This window comes from Propithecus coquereli, unplaced genomic scaffold (genome assembly GCF_000956105.1).
Source record: "Propithecus coquereli isolate 6110/MARCELLA unplaced genomic scaffold, Pcoq_1.0 Scaffold156, whole genome shotgun sequence".
Lineage (NCBI taxonomy): Eukaryota > Metazoa > Chordata > Mammalia > Primates > Indriidae > Propithecus > Propithecus coquereli.
In genome coordinates, this window is record NW_012140080.1 from 1,411,773 (window position 1) to 1,429,333 (window position 17,561).

At 40.9% G+C, this 17,561-nt stretch overlaps 1 protein-coding gene across 5 annotated transcripts in view; it reads right to left on the reverse strand.

Annotated features, from left to right (window-relative positions):
• Positions 1–12,096: 12,096 nt before the first annotated feature.
• OSBPL3 (oxysterol binding protein-like 3) overlaps positions 12,097–17,561 on the reverse strand; it is a 171,109-nt gene continuing 165,644 nt past the window's right edge. For 4 of the 5 annotated variants that reach the window (XM_012640726.1, XM_012640729.1, XM_012640727.1 and 1 more), the window contains one exon: positions 14,436–15,863. In XM_012640726.1, the coding sequence (XP_012496180.1) occupies positions 15,767–15,863 (97 nt within the window). In that variant the 3' untranslated portion in view covers positions 14,436–15,766. Of the gene's footprint in view, positions 15,864–17,561 lie in introns of all 5 variants that reach the window. The other variant, XM_012640725.1, reaches the window with a different exon arrangement.

Below are 17,561 nucleotides of genomic sequence, written 5' to 3' on the forward strand. Positions count from 1 at the left end.
TTCCTACAATCTAGTGCTCCTCCTCTGAGTTCGTATAAGCCCTTTTGCCAACTGTGGAAATTTCTGTGACCCCTACTTCCTGGGATTACCAAAAGGCTCAGATGCCATAACCACATCTTTGCTTATTCCCAGAACAACAACCCTCTTGCTTTCTCTTCTTGGTTTCTGATCTCTTTTTATCTTTAATTTCCCTGTGCTTACATAGAGATGTGTCTCTTAGACACACAAATAAATCTTTTTGAAAGTATGTGAGGTCTAAGTTATAAAGAAATTATCCTTCTGTCTTTAGGAGGAGACAATTCTGTCTGAGAGACTCTTGTATCAGTACAAGTCTGAGCTACGAGGGACATCCCAGTCTTGCTCACCCTCCATCTCCTCTCCAAACTCCAAAGAAGCGATCTCTCTCCAAGATGTTTTCTGTTCAGCATCATTTGCCTCTTAACACAAACAGTATCATAGTCACTTGCTTGGAGTTTTCTTTTTTTTTTTTTCACAATCTGTCTTTCATCTTAACCCTCAACCGGGAACCAGGACCTCCCAAAAGATTTCATGCGTTTCCCAGAATTTCGATTTGGTGCCCAATTCTAGCTTTCAGATCCTGGATCTGCAAACTCATCCTTCCTTCCCCTCTTTGGAGCTGATCCAGATATGAAATCCAGCTCCTGCCTTTGATTTACACAAATACTGCCCACACGAGGCATGTGTGGGGCAGATGCTACTGAATGCTGGGGAAATAGAGAGTTTACAGGAAAGCAAAACATGTGACTAAACATTGCACAATAGGTGACCCTGGGAGTTTGCCACCTCTGTGGTTAGTCTTCCACTGATCCATACTTTTGGGGTGTCATATTTCACCTGCAGTGTTTTATCGATTAGTTTTCCCAACAAAAACAGTTCCTTTCCTAAAAGGAATTGCAATACCAGGTTTTGTGGTAATTTTTTTCTCATGTTATAAAATACTATGTGGACATATTATCTTCTGAACTCTATCATAAATCTTGGAAAGCGAAGCCCTTCTTTTAGCTTTCTTAGCAACTCAGGAGAAGGCAAGGAATGGAATATTGATTATCTGCTATGCGTCCAGCACATTGCTAGATAATTTTTTGATGTATGTTATTTTATTAATTTGTATCCTATGAAATTAGGGTGATTACCCCTATTTAACTATTTTGGAAATTGAGGCTCAGAAAGATTAAATAATTTGCCTAAAATTCGTACTGTTTAGGATGCAAAATCAACACAAATTTGTGAAATGACTAGAACTCCATGACACTTTAAGCTTGCAAAGGGTTGCTGCCCGCCCTCCCTGCCACCCACCTGCCCAACCAGCCTCAGGGTCTTTGCTAAGAAGAGCTGTGATAAGGAAGAGCTTCCAGGGGCTGGCCATGGTGAACATGGTGGTGGCACTTCTGAGAAAAGAGAAGTCTCAGAGACGGGAAGACGGAGGGCCTGAGTCAGATGGTAAGAAACCATAAAACAGTTCCTGGATTTAATTATCGCTAGTTTTAGCTTTTTATTACGAAAAATGTCTAACCTATACCCAAAGAAGACAGACTAGTATGATAAACTCCCCTGTATCTATCACCCTGCTTCAATAATTATCAACATAAGGGCAAACTTATTTCATCTGTATCCACCTCCTCACAATCATTTTATTTGGAAGCAAATCCTAGGTTTCATTTTATAATGAGGTCTTCAACACCTCACCAGGATTTTCTTTTTGTCATTTAAAAATCCTATTAAAATTAAAACCTTAATGGATCACTTTAATTAAAACCTTCTGCAGCACATCTAAGTTCTGTTAAGCAAATGAGCCTGGTGATTTGGAAGCTCAAAGGGCATTTTGTCTCTGTTCTTTCTTGGGTCACCAGTCCCACCTCCTGCTCCAAGGGTGATTTACTTTCTGGACCAATCTGATGCAAATTATGTCCTTTTATTTCTTAAAAGACTGGAAATTAATTTATGTGTATTTGTACCCAGTCATAGAAATAGCATTAAAAGTAAAAAAGTTATGTGCCAAAATAGTGTTTTCTTGTGATGGTGCAAACTCAGGAAATTTCCAGTTTATCCTTTCCTTTTAGTTATAACTATTATAAATGTATCCATTTCTAAAATTAATAAAATGATTATATTCATTGTATTCTTATACTAATTTTAAAATTATTTAAATTTTTTATGTTTCTAAAAGTAATGAATTATTTTTATGATTAAGAAAATGAACAAAAATATCCACCATGAAAAACATATGAATTCCGAAGAAGTTTTTATGGATAACACCACATTGTGTTTCTTACACAGGTTGAACCATTCAGGATAAATGTAAATGAGAATACTATTTTAATCGACAAAATTTGGACACCCTGAAATGGTTCAATAGGTGGTCTTCCAGTGTGCTTGTGTATCGATCAAAACCTGGCTCTGCATATTTTCTGAATCAAAAACCACAACCATGGTTTGACCAAGGCTTTTAGGGCTGCTTTGGAAAGCAAGAAACAGTGTAGAAAAGTGAGGTTTAGGAATCGAACCATTGGAAATTTGGGGTGTTTTGGATGGTTCTTAGGAAAAAAAGGGTAGGATATTTGAAACCAGAGCTCTTCTAGAAAAATCCAGACATACTGAGGGTCACTACTCTTGTTGGGGCCATTCTTGCAGGTGACTTCATGGAGCAGCAAGGCCTCACATAGACAGAGAGCCTGTACTCCTGTGCTTCTAAAGGTACCCCCTGCCCCACCCCAGATAATTAGCTCAGCTCAAGTGTCCTTCCAGGCTTTGATGTGAGAGTGGTGTCTCTTGATGTGACAAAAGGAGATTAAAATCCTAATAAGTTGTATTGTTCCAATTTATTTTGCCTTAAAAAAAAAGTTTATGATGGCTAGATGTGGTTGCATGCACTACATCCCAGTTGAGGTGGGAAGATCTCTTGAGCACAGGAGTTCAAGGCCAGCCTGGGCAACATAGCAAGACCTCATCTCTTAAAAAAAATACCCACTAAAAACAAAGTTTATTAAATCATACTTAATTTTCCAATTTTTCTTCAAAGAACATGTATTGTGTAATGTAAAAAAGAAAACACACCTATTGTGCCCTTGAACCCACTCTAGCTTCCCATCTGTTCCTGGCAAAGGCTCCCTGTAAAAAGCTGGGCACAAAAAAAGGAAGTGAGAGAGAGAGGGAGAGAAGGATGGCGGGGAGAGAGAGAGAATGAGTGTGTGAGTATATAGGGGAATTAGAAGTAATCAATAGGTTTCAAAAAGTCCCTTCTCATTCACAAAAGGAAGGAGACATCCAAGCTGAGGACCGAGGTTAGAGCTAGCAGAAAATCAGGATTCAGCCACCCCAGGAGCCTTAATATTAAGAGGTTGGAAACTAGACATGGGTAGACCAGTTAATGGGGTCTAGAAGCCTGGCTGAGGAGCTTCAGAACTCAGCATCAGACCTCAGGCTGAGCAACAACAAAAACAAAAAAGTGTTCAACAAGGATCTTCAGACCAAACGTATTTGTATTAAGAGATAGGATAGGGTGATGTAAACAAAGAAATAGCAAATACAGTGGTTTAATCAAGATGGAAGACTTTTTTGTTGTTGCTGTCTCTCTAACAAGAGTTCGAGTAAGTTGCCAGAGCTGATATAGCAGATTGATGGTATAAGGTGACCAACTGTCCCAGTCTGTCCAAGACTGAGGAGGTTCCCAGTTCGCAGGACTTCCAATGCTAGACCTGGGAAAGTCCTGGGCAAACCGGGACAAATTGGTTGCCCTAGGTGTTCGAGTTCCAGCATCCATTTACCTGGTTGGTTTGCGAACATACAATCTCCACCTGGGGATGTGAGGTAGCTGCTCCAGCTTCCATCACTGGGCCCATGAGCCAGCCAGCAGGAAAGGGAGAAGAGGACAGGAGAGCACATTCCTTTCTCTTTAAAGGTACAGCCCAGAAGCTGCAGAGTCTGCTTTTGCCCACGACATTCTAGTCAGAATCCAGTCATATGACCACACCTAGCAAGAACCTGAGAAATGTTGTCATGAGCTGGATAACCATGTGCCCAGTTGAAACTTCTATTATTTTGGATTTAAAATAAAATAAATATAGAGAGACATCTAGCAAGCTGCCACAGCGCTGAACAGATAACACTTCACAATGCCATACCTCACAGCTCCCTTCTCAGTGGTTCTGTCAGGGCTGCAGTCTGCTCTTGGTTCTTCGTTCTTGGTGTGCTCTTGGCCAAAGTGTCAGGTCCAGCCTCTTGGCAGATCGTTATCCTAGTTCTTTGGCTCCTTGCTTGGAAAAAAATATAAGCAGGGCTGGTGCAATGGAGTGACCACAAGCAGGAAGCTTCATGAGAGTAGCTTTTTATTATAAAATGAAACAGGCCTGTCTCTGCAAGTGGAGAGAGACAGACTGACTCACTAACCGACTAACTGACTCTCTTTCTGGAAGTTCCCGAGTTGTTTCCTTTTATTGGGCTATTCTGAGGTGTGGGATGTTACCAAATGATTAACAGGTGTTCTCAGGGTTCTATCTGCCTATGCAAGCTCCTTCTCTAAAAGCCCTACCTGCGGGGGATGAACCACAATGTAGATTTAAGCTAAGGACATAATAATTAGCCTTAGGTTACTCTAGGTCACTTTCCAAAAACCTACTAATCCTGGGCTGGGGAATTTCCAGGTTGATAACGCATTCCCTCCTTCCCCACGTGAAGCAGTTCCTTCGATAGGATTAAGGGTGGGGCAACACCAAAACGAAATGCCTGCCCTTATCCTTCTTCCCAGGTGAGGCAATTGCTCAAGGCAGCACCAAAGCAGGGCACCCTTGTCCCTAGGAGAGCTGGAGATCCTAGCTATCTACCCAACAGTTCATTTTGCATAAATTCTCACACTGGTGCCATGTGACCCTCCACAGGTGAGGGATCAGGGCTGATCCTATGACCCGAGTGCAGTCAACTTACACTGTTGTCAGCCGCTAATGAGATGGGCTGATACAGCAGCATTACCCATTAGGCTGTGACCCTTTCCTAAAAGAATTGAAATGCAGATATGTTAATTTAGTTAGTCAGCTGCAGAAGCTGAAAGATATCCAGATGGAAATGAGGCAGCAGACACTCTGAGCAAGCAGAAGCCATGAGGTAGAGAAAAGATATTCGAGTAAGAAAGTTGTTGGTAACTGCAGAGTGGTGGATGCAGAGACAGAGAGGCACTACAGAGAGGATTAACCTGCCCTTGAGAAGGAAAAGATAATGTTATTGGTAGGAATGGGCAGGTTCCTAAATAATCTTGGAGTTCCATAAATGAATTCTAGTCCTTGGAGGCCTAGGAGTGTGGCTGTTCCACGACATCCTGCCCAAGTCACTATGACCATTGGAAGGGCAGTAGAGGAATATCCCTACCTCCAGAAAATCTTCTAGAAAGTGTGAGTGCTTGAGTTGAGTCTTCAGGGGGAGGAGGTTTGTTTTGGGCAGATGTGGGAGGAGATACTGACTAACGTGTGCAAGGGCATGGAGAGCTGAGACCACAGGAGTTCAGTGGAACAGGAGAGAGGTGCACATGTCAGGGAGTGATGAGACATACGGCTTAGAGGAATCATCGTCAATGAATTTATATTCATTATATAATACCTTATTAAATAGTTAAATCTACCTCATTCTCAATTAGACACTATGACAAGTATTTTACACATATTAGGTACAGATTAGGGGCTATACATTACATATATTATATATAGTTTAGGTCTGTGTTTCTCAAACTATTTGGTTTCAAGATACCTTTATGCTCTTAAAAAACATTAAGAATCCCAAAGAGCTTTTATTTGTGTGGGTTATAGCTATTAATTTTATTATTATTTTTTAGACACAGGGTCTCACTCTGTCTCCCAGGCTAGAGTGCAGTGGTGTCATCACAGCTCACTGCAACCTTGAACTCCTGAGCTCAAGCGATCCTCCTGCCTCAGCCTCTTAGGAGGCTGGGACTACAGGCACGTGCCACCATGCCCTGCTAATTTTTTTTAAATTTAATTTTTTGGGGGGTTATATCTATTGATATTTACCATATTAGAAATTCAAACTGAGAAATTTTGAAATATTAATTCATTGAAAATATCAATACTAAACCTACTATATGTTAACATAAAAACATACTTTTAATGAAATATAGCTGTAGTCTCCAAAACAAAAAAAATAGAGGGAACCACAACCAGCCTGATGGTTTACTCCAGTTTAGAGCTGAGGAGACCCGGGCTCAGCACAGCAGAGTTGGACTCCAAGGCAATCACTTCACATTTTTGCAAATCTCATTGACATGTGGTTTCAAAGAAGACAATGGGATTCTCATACTTACTGAAAAGTGGTCTTACCAATAACCTAAAAGAGGGAAACAAACTGTCAAACAGAAAGTAAGAGAAATAAACTCACAGCATATAACTGCCCTTTTGAAGGAAAAACTCACAACACAACTACCCTTTGTTTAGTTAAAACACCTGTGGTCTAACTTGTTATCGCTAAGAGTTTTTTCTCAGCCTTGAAGAGCCCTAAGCGGACAATAGGCATGTGAACTCCCCACCCACCAGTCCTACTCTCTGCCTCACTTCCCATCAGAAACAAATTTCAGGGACTCAGATAACTGGCTTCACAGAGAAAAGAGAAAATAAAGAACACCTGCAACAACTTCATTGCCGCTTCTGTTATCAGTCTGCTGAAGCAGAGGTGGAAAAAGCCATTTTTACCCTTTAAAACTCCAAGCAACTTTCCTTCAGCTGCCTGGCACCTTCCACCTTCCCTCTTGCTGTGGCCACTCCCTCCCTTTTCTCTCTCTTTCTCTCTCTCTTTTTCTTTCTTTCTCAAAAAAATAAACTGTTTACTACTTACTATTTCACTCCTGTGTGAGAGAGCTTTTTCCAACCTGTGCAGTGAGCTCCTCGTGAGGTCCCCGCCCTTTCACTTACTTCTGCATTAACCTGTTCCTATTGCAATTTCATATGCTATGTAGCTCCTGGAAAACTCCACTGTACACTGGTGAAAAAAGAAAAAGTTAAATAGTGTCTTAATATTTTTATGTAAGTAGTTTAAACCTTGCAGACCTCTTTCATAGGTCTTGAGGGTTCCCAGATCATGCTCTGAGAAGTCAGAGGCTCAGAGCGTTCCCAACCTGGCTTTATCAAGTTCAAGATGGTAGCTGTGAGCAAGTTACCCGAGCTAGGTCTCAATTTCTTCCTGTGTAGAATGGGGTCAGCATCTAGCACAGAGTGAGTGCTCCATAAATGACCGCAGTCAGCAAGCCTCACGAACAGCCTGGAGGTTTACTTCAGTTTAGAACTGAGGAGACCCAGGCTCAGCACAGCAGTGCTAGGACTCCAAGGCAATCTTTCTGACTCAAACACCGCGCCGTGACTGCTGTGTTACACATATCGTACTGAGGTGTTTGAGCAGAGAAGGATTATGAGCAGATTAATGATATAACATGATTTGAGAAAAATCACTCTGGTGGCAGCATAGAGTACGGATGGGAAGGAATGTGGGGACTGCCTAAGGGGCTCCAAAGTGCGTGGCCTGAGTCAGGGGCTCTGGGGCCAGGGAGAAGAACTTCACAGGTAGGCCGGGTGAGGGAGAGGGAGGAGGCCAAAATCACTCCTTGTGTGAGCCTGTGGGTGGTGGGTGACATTTACTGAGACAGAGAGGAAAGGAATGGGTTGGAAATGGGGAAGATGATTTCATTCTTGGATGTGTTGAGTGTGAGAAACCCCAGGGGTTCCAAGTGGGGATTTACAGAGGAGGTGGAATAAGGATGCTGAGGTCAGGAGAGGTCAGGCAGGGAGAGGCCGCAGAAGGCATTTATACATGTTCTCTGTGAAGGATGGAAGCAATAATTCTGGGTGAGACTGGCCAAGGTGCTGGCCTTTCCAAGCCTCTCGTTGCTACATTCCTAAGATCCGAAGAGTAGTTTACCTTTCCTTACCTGGGATAAATTTTAGGCATGTCTTTCTGGGGACTTTGATTTTCTTAGATGATGGCTTGAGAGAGAAGACTCCCCATACTTGTGCATGGGCACCTAACTTTGGGGTAGAATAGGTGTCAGCAACTATAGCCTGCAGTTCAATCCTGTGTGCTGCCTGTTTTTTGTAAACACAGCCACACCCATCCATGTACTTATTGTCTCTGGCTGCTCTGGGGCTACAACAGCAGAGTTGAGTGTAACAGAGACCATGTGGTCTGCGGAGCCTATGATATATACTATCTGGCTTTGAAAAACATTTTTGCAGATCCCCGGAATAGAGTACTGTACCTCGAGGTGTAGTTTCACTGTTTACTTAATAAAATGCCTTTTAGCACAGTTCCTGACACAGGCAATAATGAAGAAGTATCACTTATATAATGATCACATCCTTTTCTTTTAACGTAAAGGTTTTTCAAGATCTATTCAGCCCATGGTTCACTTGTTTTAAACATTTTAAGTACCTCAGTCTTGGACTACCACTTCCTGTCTTTTTAGCACTCTGTCTCCAGTAATCCTTCAGCCCCACTGCTGTCTACTGATTGTGGCTCATGGTCCCTCCCTGTACATATGCAGCATCATTCTTCCAGATGGCCAATTTCCACTCTTAAGATTAAACAGAAAAGACTAATTTAGGGCAGATTCTGCAATCGGTAGGTAAACTCCTTGAGGGCAAGGACTGTGTGTGGGTTCATGTATGTTTGTTGATTGACAGAAGAACATTTCTACCTATCCTTGAGATCACCAAGTGGCAGTATAGAGAGGGCTTTAATGACAATCTGACCATTTGCTGTTGGGAACAGATGAGATTTGCGAGGGGAAGTGACCTGCCCAAGGTCTCAGCACTAACTAGAATTAGGTTCCCCAAGTCCCATCTCAGGGCTTTTTTTCTGTGCATTGAGTTGCCTGTGTCCGCCTCCAAGAGCTGAGGAAACCTTTGAAACTAAGATTAAAGAACAAGTACTTAAACTTGGAAGGGAAAGGTATGTTGGGATCACACTCTTTACATCTCATTCTATAGCACAAGGAGCTGGATTTGGAAAGAAGGTGGACATACACTTGTATCCCCACACTGCTCTGAGTGGGTTGTAAGAGTTTGGTCAAGTTGCTTAACTTCTGGTTTTCAGGGAACACTTCTGATACATGGGGATTGCCTAAATGGGGCTGATGTGGGGCTTCTGGAGTGGGGTTGCAAAACTGTAACGCACACTACCACTCAGAAGTGAGAAAAATATCATTCTATTATCTTGCCAATAACTGGTCTGGTCCTCACGAGCCCTCCTTCTATTGGTTAGCAAAAATAAAACCCAACTAATGGTCTGACTTTGTTTAAAATTTAGTCTAAATGGGTACAAGAGTTTCAGTTTGGGATAATGAAAAACTTCTGGAGATGGAGGATAGTGGTGACAGTTGCACAATAATGTGAATGCATTTAATGCTGCTGAACTGTATACTTAAAAATGGTTAAAATGGTAACATGTATGTATATTTCACCACAATTAAAGAAGGTTTTAAAAAAACATGTAGTTTAATCTGACAATCTAGATGGCCTGTTCTGGTAGTGCTCAGTCACTTTTGGAGAGATCTCTCTTAGATTCCTGGGCTTTTGGCCTCACTGCCTCTGCCTAAGACTGTTTGGATGTGGTGGAAACCTTGGCGGTGTTGGCTGATCTGACCTGTGGCTGAGGGAAGAGTTGAGGTCCTTGGACACAGTTCCCTTGGCATCCTCCAGCCCCCTTGGCCACCTGAGTGCTGTCTGCCTCTACTCCCCACCCTTCATCTCACGTGTCTGGGCTGAGGAAACACCAGATATTGTGACATGTCAGAAATTTCATTGTGACCAAGTTTGGGCAGCAGTGGTGTGGCTTAATTACCAAGGAGAGGAACCTTGAGTCATCCTGGCTGCGAGTCCATCTCTTCTCCTTCCAGTCTCCAGCTTGGGCGAGCCCACATCCCCTTCTCGCCTCGCCACTTGGGAGTCCTCTGTGACAAAGCCAACTCACCACACTGCGACTGTTGACTCACCCGCCAGCTTCCCACCAGGCTGGAAGCTTCTGAAGGGGGAGGACTCTGTATTCCCAGTGTCTAGGTCCCTTCTCGGCTCAATGTTTTCAAAGACTCTGTCACAGCAGTTGCTGGGTGTCCCAGTCTCAAGCCCTTTTTAGAGTATCCGTAAGATATTACAAAGGAAAGAGGAGATTATGGTCCTTACCTTTAAATTTCAAAGATAGTATGAAAGCAACATACAAAATTTAATGAAAAGAAACACACGGTTTTACCAACATACCATTTTCTAAGTCCTAGAACAATCATAAAATTAGAAGGTGGTGTCCCAGCTCCATGGTGATCAAATGTTGATCAACAAACTGTGTGGCACTGTGCGGGTCTGAACTACCTGGGGGAACTTCGTGGTGTGTGTGTGTGTGTGTGTGTGTGTGTGTGTGTGTGTGTGTATGAGTGTGCGTAGATTATCACCAGGACCTTAGCCAAATCTGAGCATCACTGCTTATGTTGACATATCTTCCCAGTCTGATATCTGTCTAAATCATGGCAGTTAATAAATAGGAGAGCCTGCTCACAGCTCCTTCAAACCATTACAACAACAATAGTATCAAGGAGAACCAAAGAGTTTCTAAAAAGCAGTTCATCATAATTCACCCTTGGTAAAATAAATGCGAGCCAAAGTCATTGACCAAATTCTATCCTCTCGAAGGCTCTTCTACCTATTCACCTACTGAAAACTCCTCTGAACGCTCAGACATGATCTATTCTGCGAATAGGAGGTCCACGTGCTTGTTTTTCTGTTCGCACTGGCTCTTCCCCTGCTCCGGCCTCTGTGCTCACTTGGGTTCAGCCACGAAGGCACAATGCTAGGACAGTGGCAGCTGGAGGAGACAAAGGTTGGGATAGTTCTTCCCTACTCTGGATTTTTCTGGCAGGGGCTGCACGTCTCTCTCCAACTACAGCTCCTGATGGCTGTCCTCTCCTCAGAAGCTCCAGCTACTGTGGGGTAGTAACGACCTCCCACTGCTGCTAATCTTTTGGTGGCTTCGGCCTGCAAGTCGTCCTTTCATTAAAGTCTCTTGAACCATCTGCATGGGATTCTATTTCCTGCAGGAGCCCCAAATAAGTTATCCGCAATAAGAAATCCTTTACTGGTGTCAACTAGATTTGGTAAATGTCCTTTACTGATTTGCTAATCACTGATGGACATTAACTATGTTAACATTGGTATTTCATTGGTATGACTAGAAAATAATGGGATTAAATTTCTAAATTAATGGCTTGGAACTTAGAACTCCAAATTTTATTGCCTCCTCAAAGTCGACACCTTAAGATGCTTTAATACCAATATGTTAAAATAATGACCAACATGTTAAAATAGTCTGAGGCTGCCTTTTAAGATTTCCTTTAGTGTCCGTAACACATGGTTTTGAATAATGCTGGAAATTTGGCAATAATCTCGTTATTATGTTTATAAACAAATTTCACTAATTGTCCTCAAAATGTCTTTTATAGCTTTTCTTTTCTTTTAAGCCAGGATCTAACCAAACTTCATGAATTGCTTCTGGAAGTCTCTTTAAGTTCTTTTAGGGATGCACAGATGACTTTATGTAAGTAACTCTGCAATCTAGTGCATTGTATAACACCATAAATATATCAACAGAATCAAATGGAACTTTAGAGAATGCTAAGGGTGTTCCTGGCATTGCAAAGGATTCAACTTATGTATGGGAGATGAGCTGGTCATTCGTAAGGGCCAATAAAGTGATGTGAATAGAAAAAGCATTTGCTTTTTCATGTTAGAACACACAGAGAAAATGATGACATTTCCCCAGCACGCTGGGCTAGACAGAAGGGTTCCTGTCTGGGGCTTCTGCTGCCTTAGGCCTACATTCCAAGGGCTGGGGGGATCTGCCTTTGCAGCATGCCTCAGAGATGTTAAGAGTGAAAATGTGGCAAGTCTACACTTTGCAAGATTCTCTGTTCCAGGGTATTCTTATCTCCAGTCCTCATTACTTTAGGTAACCTGGTGTGTTTCTTCCTTGAAAGAGTCTTGTTCTGTCCCCTTTCAGCAGCCATATACACCCATAAATCTGGAAAAAAAGACAATGGTAGCCTTTTTCCATGTTATTTATTCACTTTCAACTAGCTACATGAGGGGGATAAACACATTAATAGGAGCTTTTGGGGAGGCATTGGGTATGGAGGGAAGGGTAGGATTTAAACAGAAAATAATTTCACAAACAGTTAAGTGGAAGATTTGTAAATATCCATAAAAAAAAAAAATAGTATCCTCTGAAGTAACAGAGGAAGATAAAATGGCAAATAAAATAGTCACTTGTGATCACTGCATTCCCCAAGACCAAAGTCTCTGAAAATGGTTTGCATTTGAGACTGTCGTGATTTGCAAATATTTATGTGATGTGGATTTCCAACACAGAAAAAGAACCACTAACACTGAGTCACAGATTAATACAATGCAGAGGAAAATCGAGACATGAAAATAGCTATCATCTGGTAGCAAAAATAGATTTATGCTGATGTTAATATCAAAATTAAAGACATTCAAATAAACTATGCCAATACATTGGAACTATTATTCCTAAGATCATAAGAACAATTTCTTGTTGCTTCTGCTCGTAACGGAAAGGTCTGAGGGGATTCTACGACTGCGGGAGGCATAATGTGACTTGTAGTGTTATGTCGCAGGCCTACCTCAAGATTCAACAGCCAAATAAAAACTTTCATTATTTTTCTTTTAGGCTTGACATCTTTAACAGTAGAACAAGATCACTCATCATAAATCTGGAAAATACAGAGGAAGGACAATGCTTGAATCCCAAGCAAATAATGTATTGGATGTAATTAAAAGTAGAATAGGAGCAAACAGCAGCTCCAATGAAGTAAACATTAACCAAAAAAATCAGTTTGTATATTTTCCCCCCGAGTTCCACAGGAAGACCATGGCGCTGCTTGGGCATCCTGGTACTTGTCACCTGCAAGTGAACTCTCAACTCTTCAGTTAGGACCAGAACCAGCCTGGCCTGGGGAAGGGAACTACATGGAGAGGCTTTTATTATTACCTTTGACTCAGGGAAATCCCAGCCTTGGGGTGCTTTGGGGCCTGGGGAGGGAACTGATCAGCTGACCTGCTACACTGGAGACTGCTGGCTCCGTCCTGAATGGATTTCCTGCAGTTTAGGGTAGTCAGTAGTGGCACCAGGAACATCATCTGAAGTGCAGGGTGGCTGCCTGCACAAAGTCCTATTTCTAAGAATTTCTGTGTAACTCAGAAATTTAGGATGGAATAATTAGGAAATAAAGTAGAAGTTAAACTATGAATCTCAAATGGTGCGATGACTGGCATTATTTAATAGGGAGATTTAAAGTCTAGAAAATTAAATTCTACCTCACTTCTTCCCAAATAATGCCATGTTTCTGTTTTCTCCATCTTAAAAACATAAAGTGTCACAGAGATAACAATTTGGTGGAAAGGTGCTTTTGAGAAAAGGGACAGAAGGAAAAAAGAATGCATTTCCCCCTCAACGTAGTTTTAAGCTTATGATATCAGGATGTTTTAAGCTTATGATAACAGGATGCATCACCAAGCTGTTTAAAGTTCAGAAAAGCCTTTGTATATGCCAGTGCTGACTAGTAGATTTCCAAATTTGCATATAGTTCTGTATCATATTTTAATCCATCCTCAACCCCACCTCAAATGAGATGACAACAGAGGTGATATGTGTTCCAGTCGTCCTTTTGATTCCAAATTAAAGCATAAGGTGAATTGAAATAACAGCATTGGGACAATTAAGGAGTTTCCAAATACTGCATGACAATGCTACATCACGCAGGCTGTAGGTTTTTTGTTGCTGTGTTTTTCTTTATTGGGCCAGCCTCTGGACCAGGCCAATTTAACAGCCAGTATTACTAAAATTTTACATTTACCCTCACATTGTGAAAACAAGATTTGTTTTCCCCTTGAGTACCCTTAAATCTATAGCCTGCTTCCTCATGTCTGTGAACAGAATTCAGATAAATGCTTTAAAAGGAAAGAACAAAGCACATACCAAAGAATTTGTGCCATTCAACTGCTTAGAAATGGAAATGACATTCACATTGTGTTCATCTTGGCATCTCCATAAAATGGAATAAATGAATCCCATATTTAATGAGTTGTTTTAAAATGCCAGTCACTTGCAGATTCCAAGAGGCTACAGATCCACTTTAAGTAACTCTCCATTTTGAAAATGCAATATTGTCCAACTAGTTATTTGGTGTGACGCTGAAAAATCGTGCATTCTTTTCCTTTTAGTTTACTCTGCATTCATAACATTCTATATGCTCTGAATTTCTTTAAATATCAAAAAATGTTTTCAGGAGAAATCTTTTTACCACATCATTATACTTGATACTTCATAGGATTGTTGTGGACATTAGAATAAAAGGCTTAACAATTAGGCTTTGGTTTTAACGTAATCTCGGCAGAGCTGGAATTGCTTTGATAGCACAATTCAACTACTGCACAAATTATATTACTGTAATTTGAAATAACACATTTAAAAAGACAAAGTTTCCCCTTTTAGAAGTTATATATTATTCAAGACTGCTGCAAAACTCACAAAAGAGCAACAAGAGTAACAAGAAATTGTAGGAAAGGGCTAAGACACTTAAAGCTTTATCAGAACACAACACAAAGGAAGAACAGCAATTTTCTACGTTTGTCTATAAGGCAGATGGTCGAACTTTTTATACAAGATCTAAAATACAGTGCTTATTGAGAGGTAGAAAATACTAAAACAGTATTTAAGAAAAACATGTTGAGTTATTCAAAACAATCAGTTATTTTGCTAAAGTTTTAGAAAGTCAAATTGCTGTGTGGAATGAACTGTATGTTTTATGCTAAATTGGGACATTTCATACTCAACAGAGACAGTCAAACAGGAGGGGTCAAAAAGCTAGGGGTAGAGTGGGAAGCAGGAAATAGCTTAACTTGTCAAGGATTCAGCTCTTGCTAAGGAGAAATTGCCCACTATCTCTCTGGGTGCCATTACGATATTTAATTAATGGAGAATTCTCTAATTAATGACAAATTCTCTGAGCAAGAGGGTATGATTTTGTATATAAGGCAATAGAAACTACAGGGAAGAATGAGCTCAAATGCTTCTTCTTCAAGAAGGTGCCATATCCATCATATATAAAAACACACCCCACTATTCTTATACCCTCCCCCTAATCACTAAAATGCAAATGAAAATATTCTTCAGACTCCAGCACCAGCAGAATTGTTCCGTATGAGCAATTCAAGAGCTGTCTGAGGCAAAAAGATATTTCAGCTACCAAATTAAACTCAGGTAGCTTACACATGGGCGAGTAACCCTGGGTATTCTTCTTATTTCTTAACGCACCTGGGGGAGGTTGACTTTTTTTCTCCAACATAATTTATAAGGCATAAATTGAATTTGAATTTTCCCTAACCTTTGGAAAATTAGTGTTAAAGCTTCTTTTTTTAACCCACACATTAACATTCAATCTTTCATTTTTATTAAATAGTTCATATATAAAAAGAAATATCAAGGTGTTCTACATTCATATAAACAATCATGATAACATTTGAAGTTGTAAAGAAACCCACTAAAGAAAATACATACTTAAATACAATGCTAAGCTAAGCACAAGTGATCATTCTAGATAATATCTTTTAAATATAGAGACACAGGTTTGTGCTGCTTCAGGAAGCAAACACGGGAGAAGTACACCAACATTTCTTTCTTCTTATTTACTTTTTCACCACAAGACAGGATGATCCAGTTTGGAAAAGCCAAGATCCTTTCTAAGTTCCAAATAGATGCCGTTGCTCACCCAGGAGTCATCATCAGATTTCCTGTGAAAGAAGAAACAATTTCTTGCAGATTCTTGAAAATGGTGTCACATTCTCTCTCTTTCCCTCCTTTCCTCCCCCCTTCCCCACCATCATTCTCACATGCAGGCAACATTCCTGAGAGTCCAGTATTGATTAGGACAGGGAACTGGAAGCCTGGACCATTTTGATACTTCTGACTTTAACTTCTCAATCTTAGAGGCTGAGAAAAGTGGTGCTTCTGAGAGAAGGACGGGGCGGGTGAGAGTCTGTCATTTATAAAACATGGCTAGGATGACAGTCACCGCCTTGGGACCCCCAATGACATAAAAGCCACACATCGACCAGGTTGTTCTTAGGTGTTGATAAGTTAACATTTAAAAAAAGGGATTGGCAGTCATAACGGTCTGAAGAGAATACTCTTGATCTACTATTCTTTGAATTGATAATACATTACATAGATCAAAATTCAAAAGGCACAAAAGGGTATATATAGCTAAAAGTTTTCTTCCTCCCCCTCTCTCCTAGTCCTCCAGTTCTTCTCAGAGGCAGTGATGTTATCAGCTTCGTTTTTTCAGAGAAATGCCATGCCCGTGTGTGCATGACACAGACTCCACCCTCTCCCATTCTGACACAATGTTGTACTAGACATAATGATAGACATAATCGACTTTTTGACATAACAATATATATTGGAGCTCATTCCCCATTAGCACAATAAGGTGAGGTCCACAAGCCCAAGGGTCAAATCCAGCCTTCTGCCTCCCTTTGAAATGCTGTTTTATTGGAACACAGTCATGCTCATTTGTTTAAATACTGTTCACGGTTGCTTTCACACTGAACAGCTGGGTTAGTAATTGCTACTGAGACCTAATGGCCTGCAAAACCGACACTATTTATCATTTGCTCCTTACAGGAAAAGTTTGGTGACTCCAGCAATAGGGGATTCCTCATTTTCCTTTTTAACAGTTGCATGGTACTCCATTGTATGGATGGACCATAATTTATCTAACAGGTACCCCATAGATGGGTACTTAGGTTATTTTCAAACTCTGGCTATTATAAACAAAGCATATGCTATTTTCGTTGTGTGTGAGCACAGTTACATTAAAAATCCCTGTAATTAGCACTGGTGGGTCAAAGAGTATGTACATTTGTAATTTTGACTGATACCACCATGTTTTTGGAAGCGAAAGTGGGCGGTGTCTGTTTTCCCAACTCTCAGGAAGGCAGATTTTTATCTCAGTTGTCTCCCTATTCCCACAGAGGGCTGTGTTTGAAATGAGCCAATCTGTGCATCAGATAGCTCACTATTTTGAAACAAAGAGGCTCAATTCTGCCTGAGCTACGGCTTCCACTTAGACTTCCCAGAGATGTTTTTGTCAGTTTTTGGCAAGGGTTAGTGACAACATCCGAGTCCCCACGTTCCCCTCTGAAATCTCTTTGCCAGGTTTCCAACTTTAACAGTCCCAAACAGGGACTGCTACAGCTGAACAACTGTCACTTTTTCTCTGATTTTTAAAATTTTCCCCATGCAATGCTATAGACAATCAAAAAGAAAAAGAGGAATGGCCACCTCAGCTGCAGTGGCTTTCAGCCCTTTTCCACTTGGACCCAATTCCTTCATGACTCTGATGACAACAAATGTAACGTTCTACATTTTGCACTTAAATGTTAATTTGTTTCCCATAGAGCCCCACAGACTTGATGAGGTCATTTTTA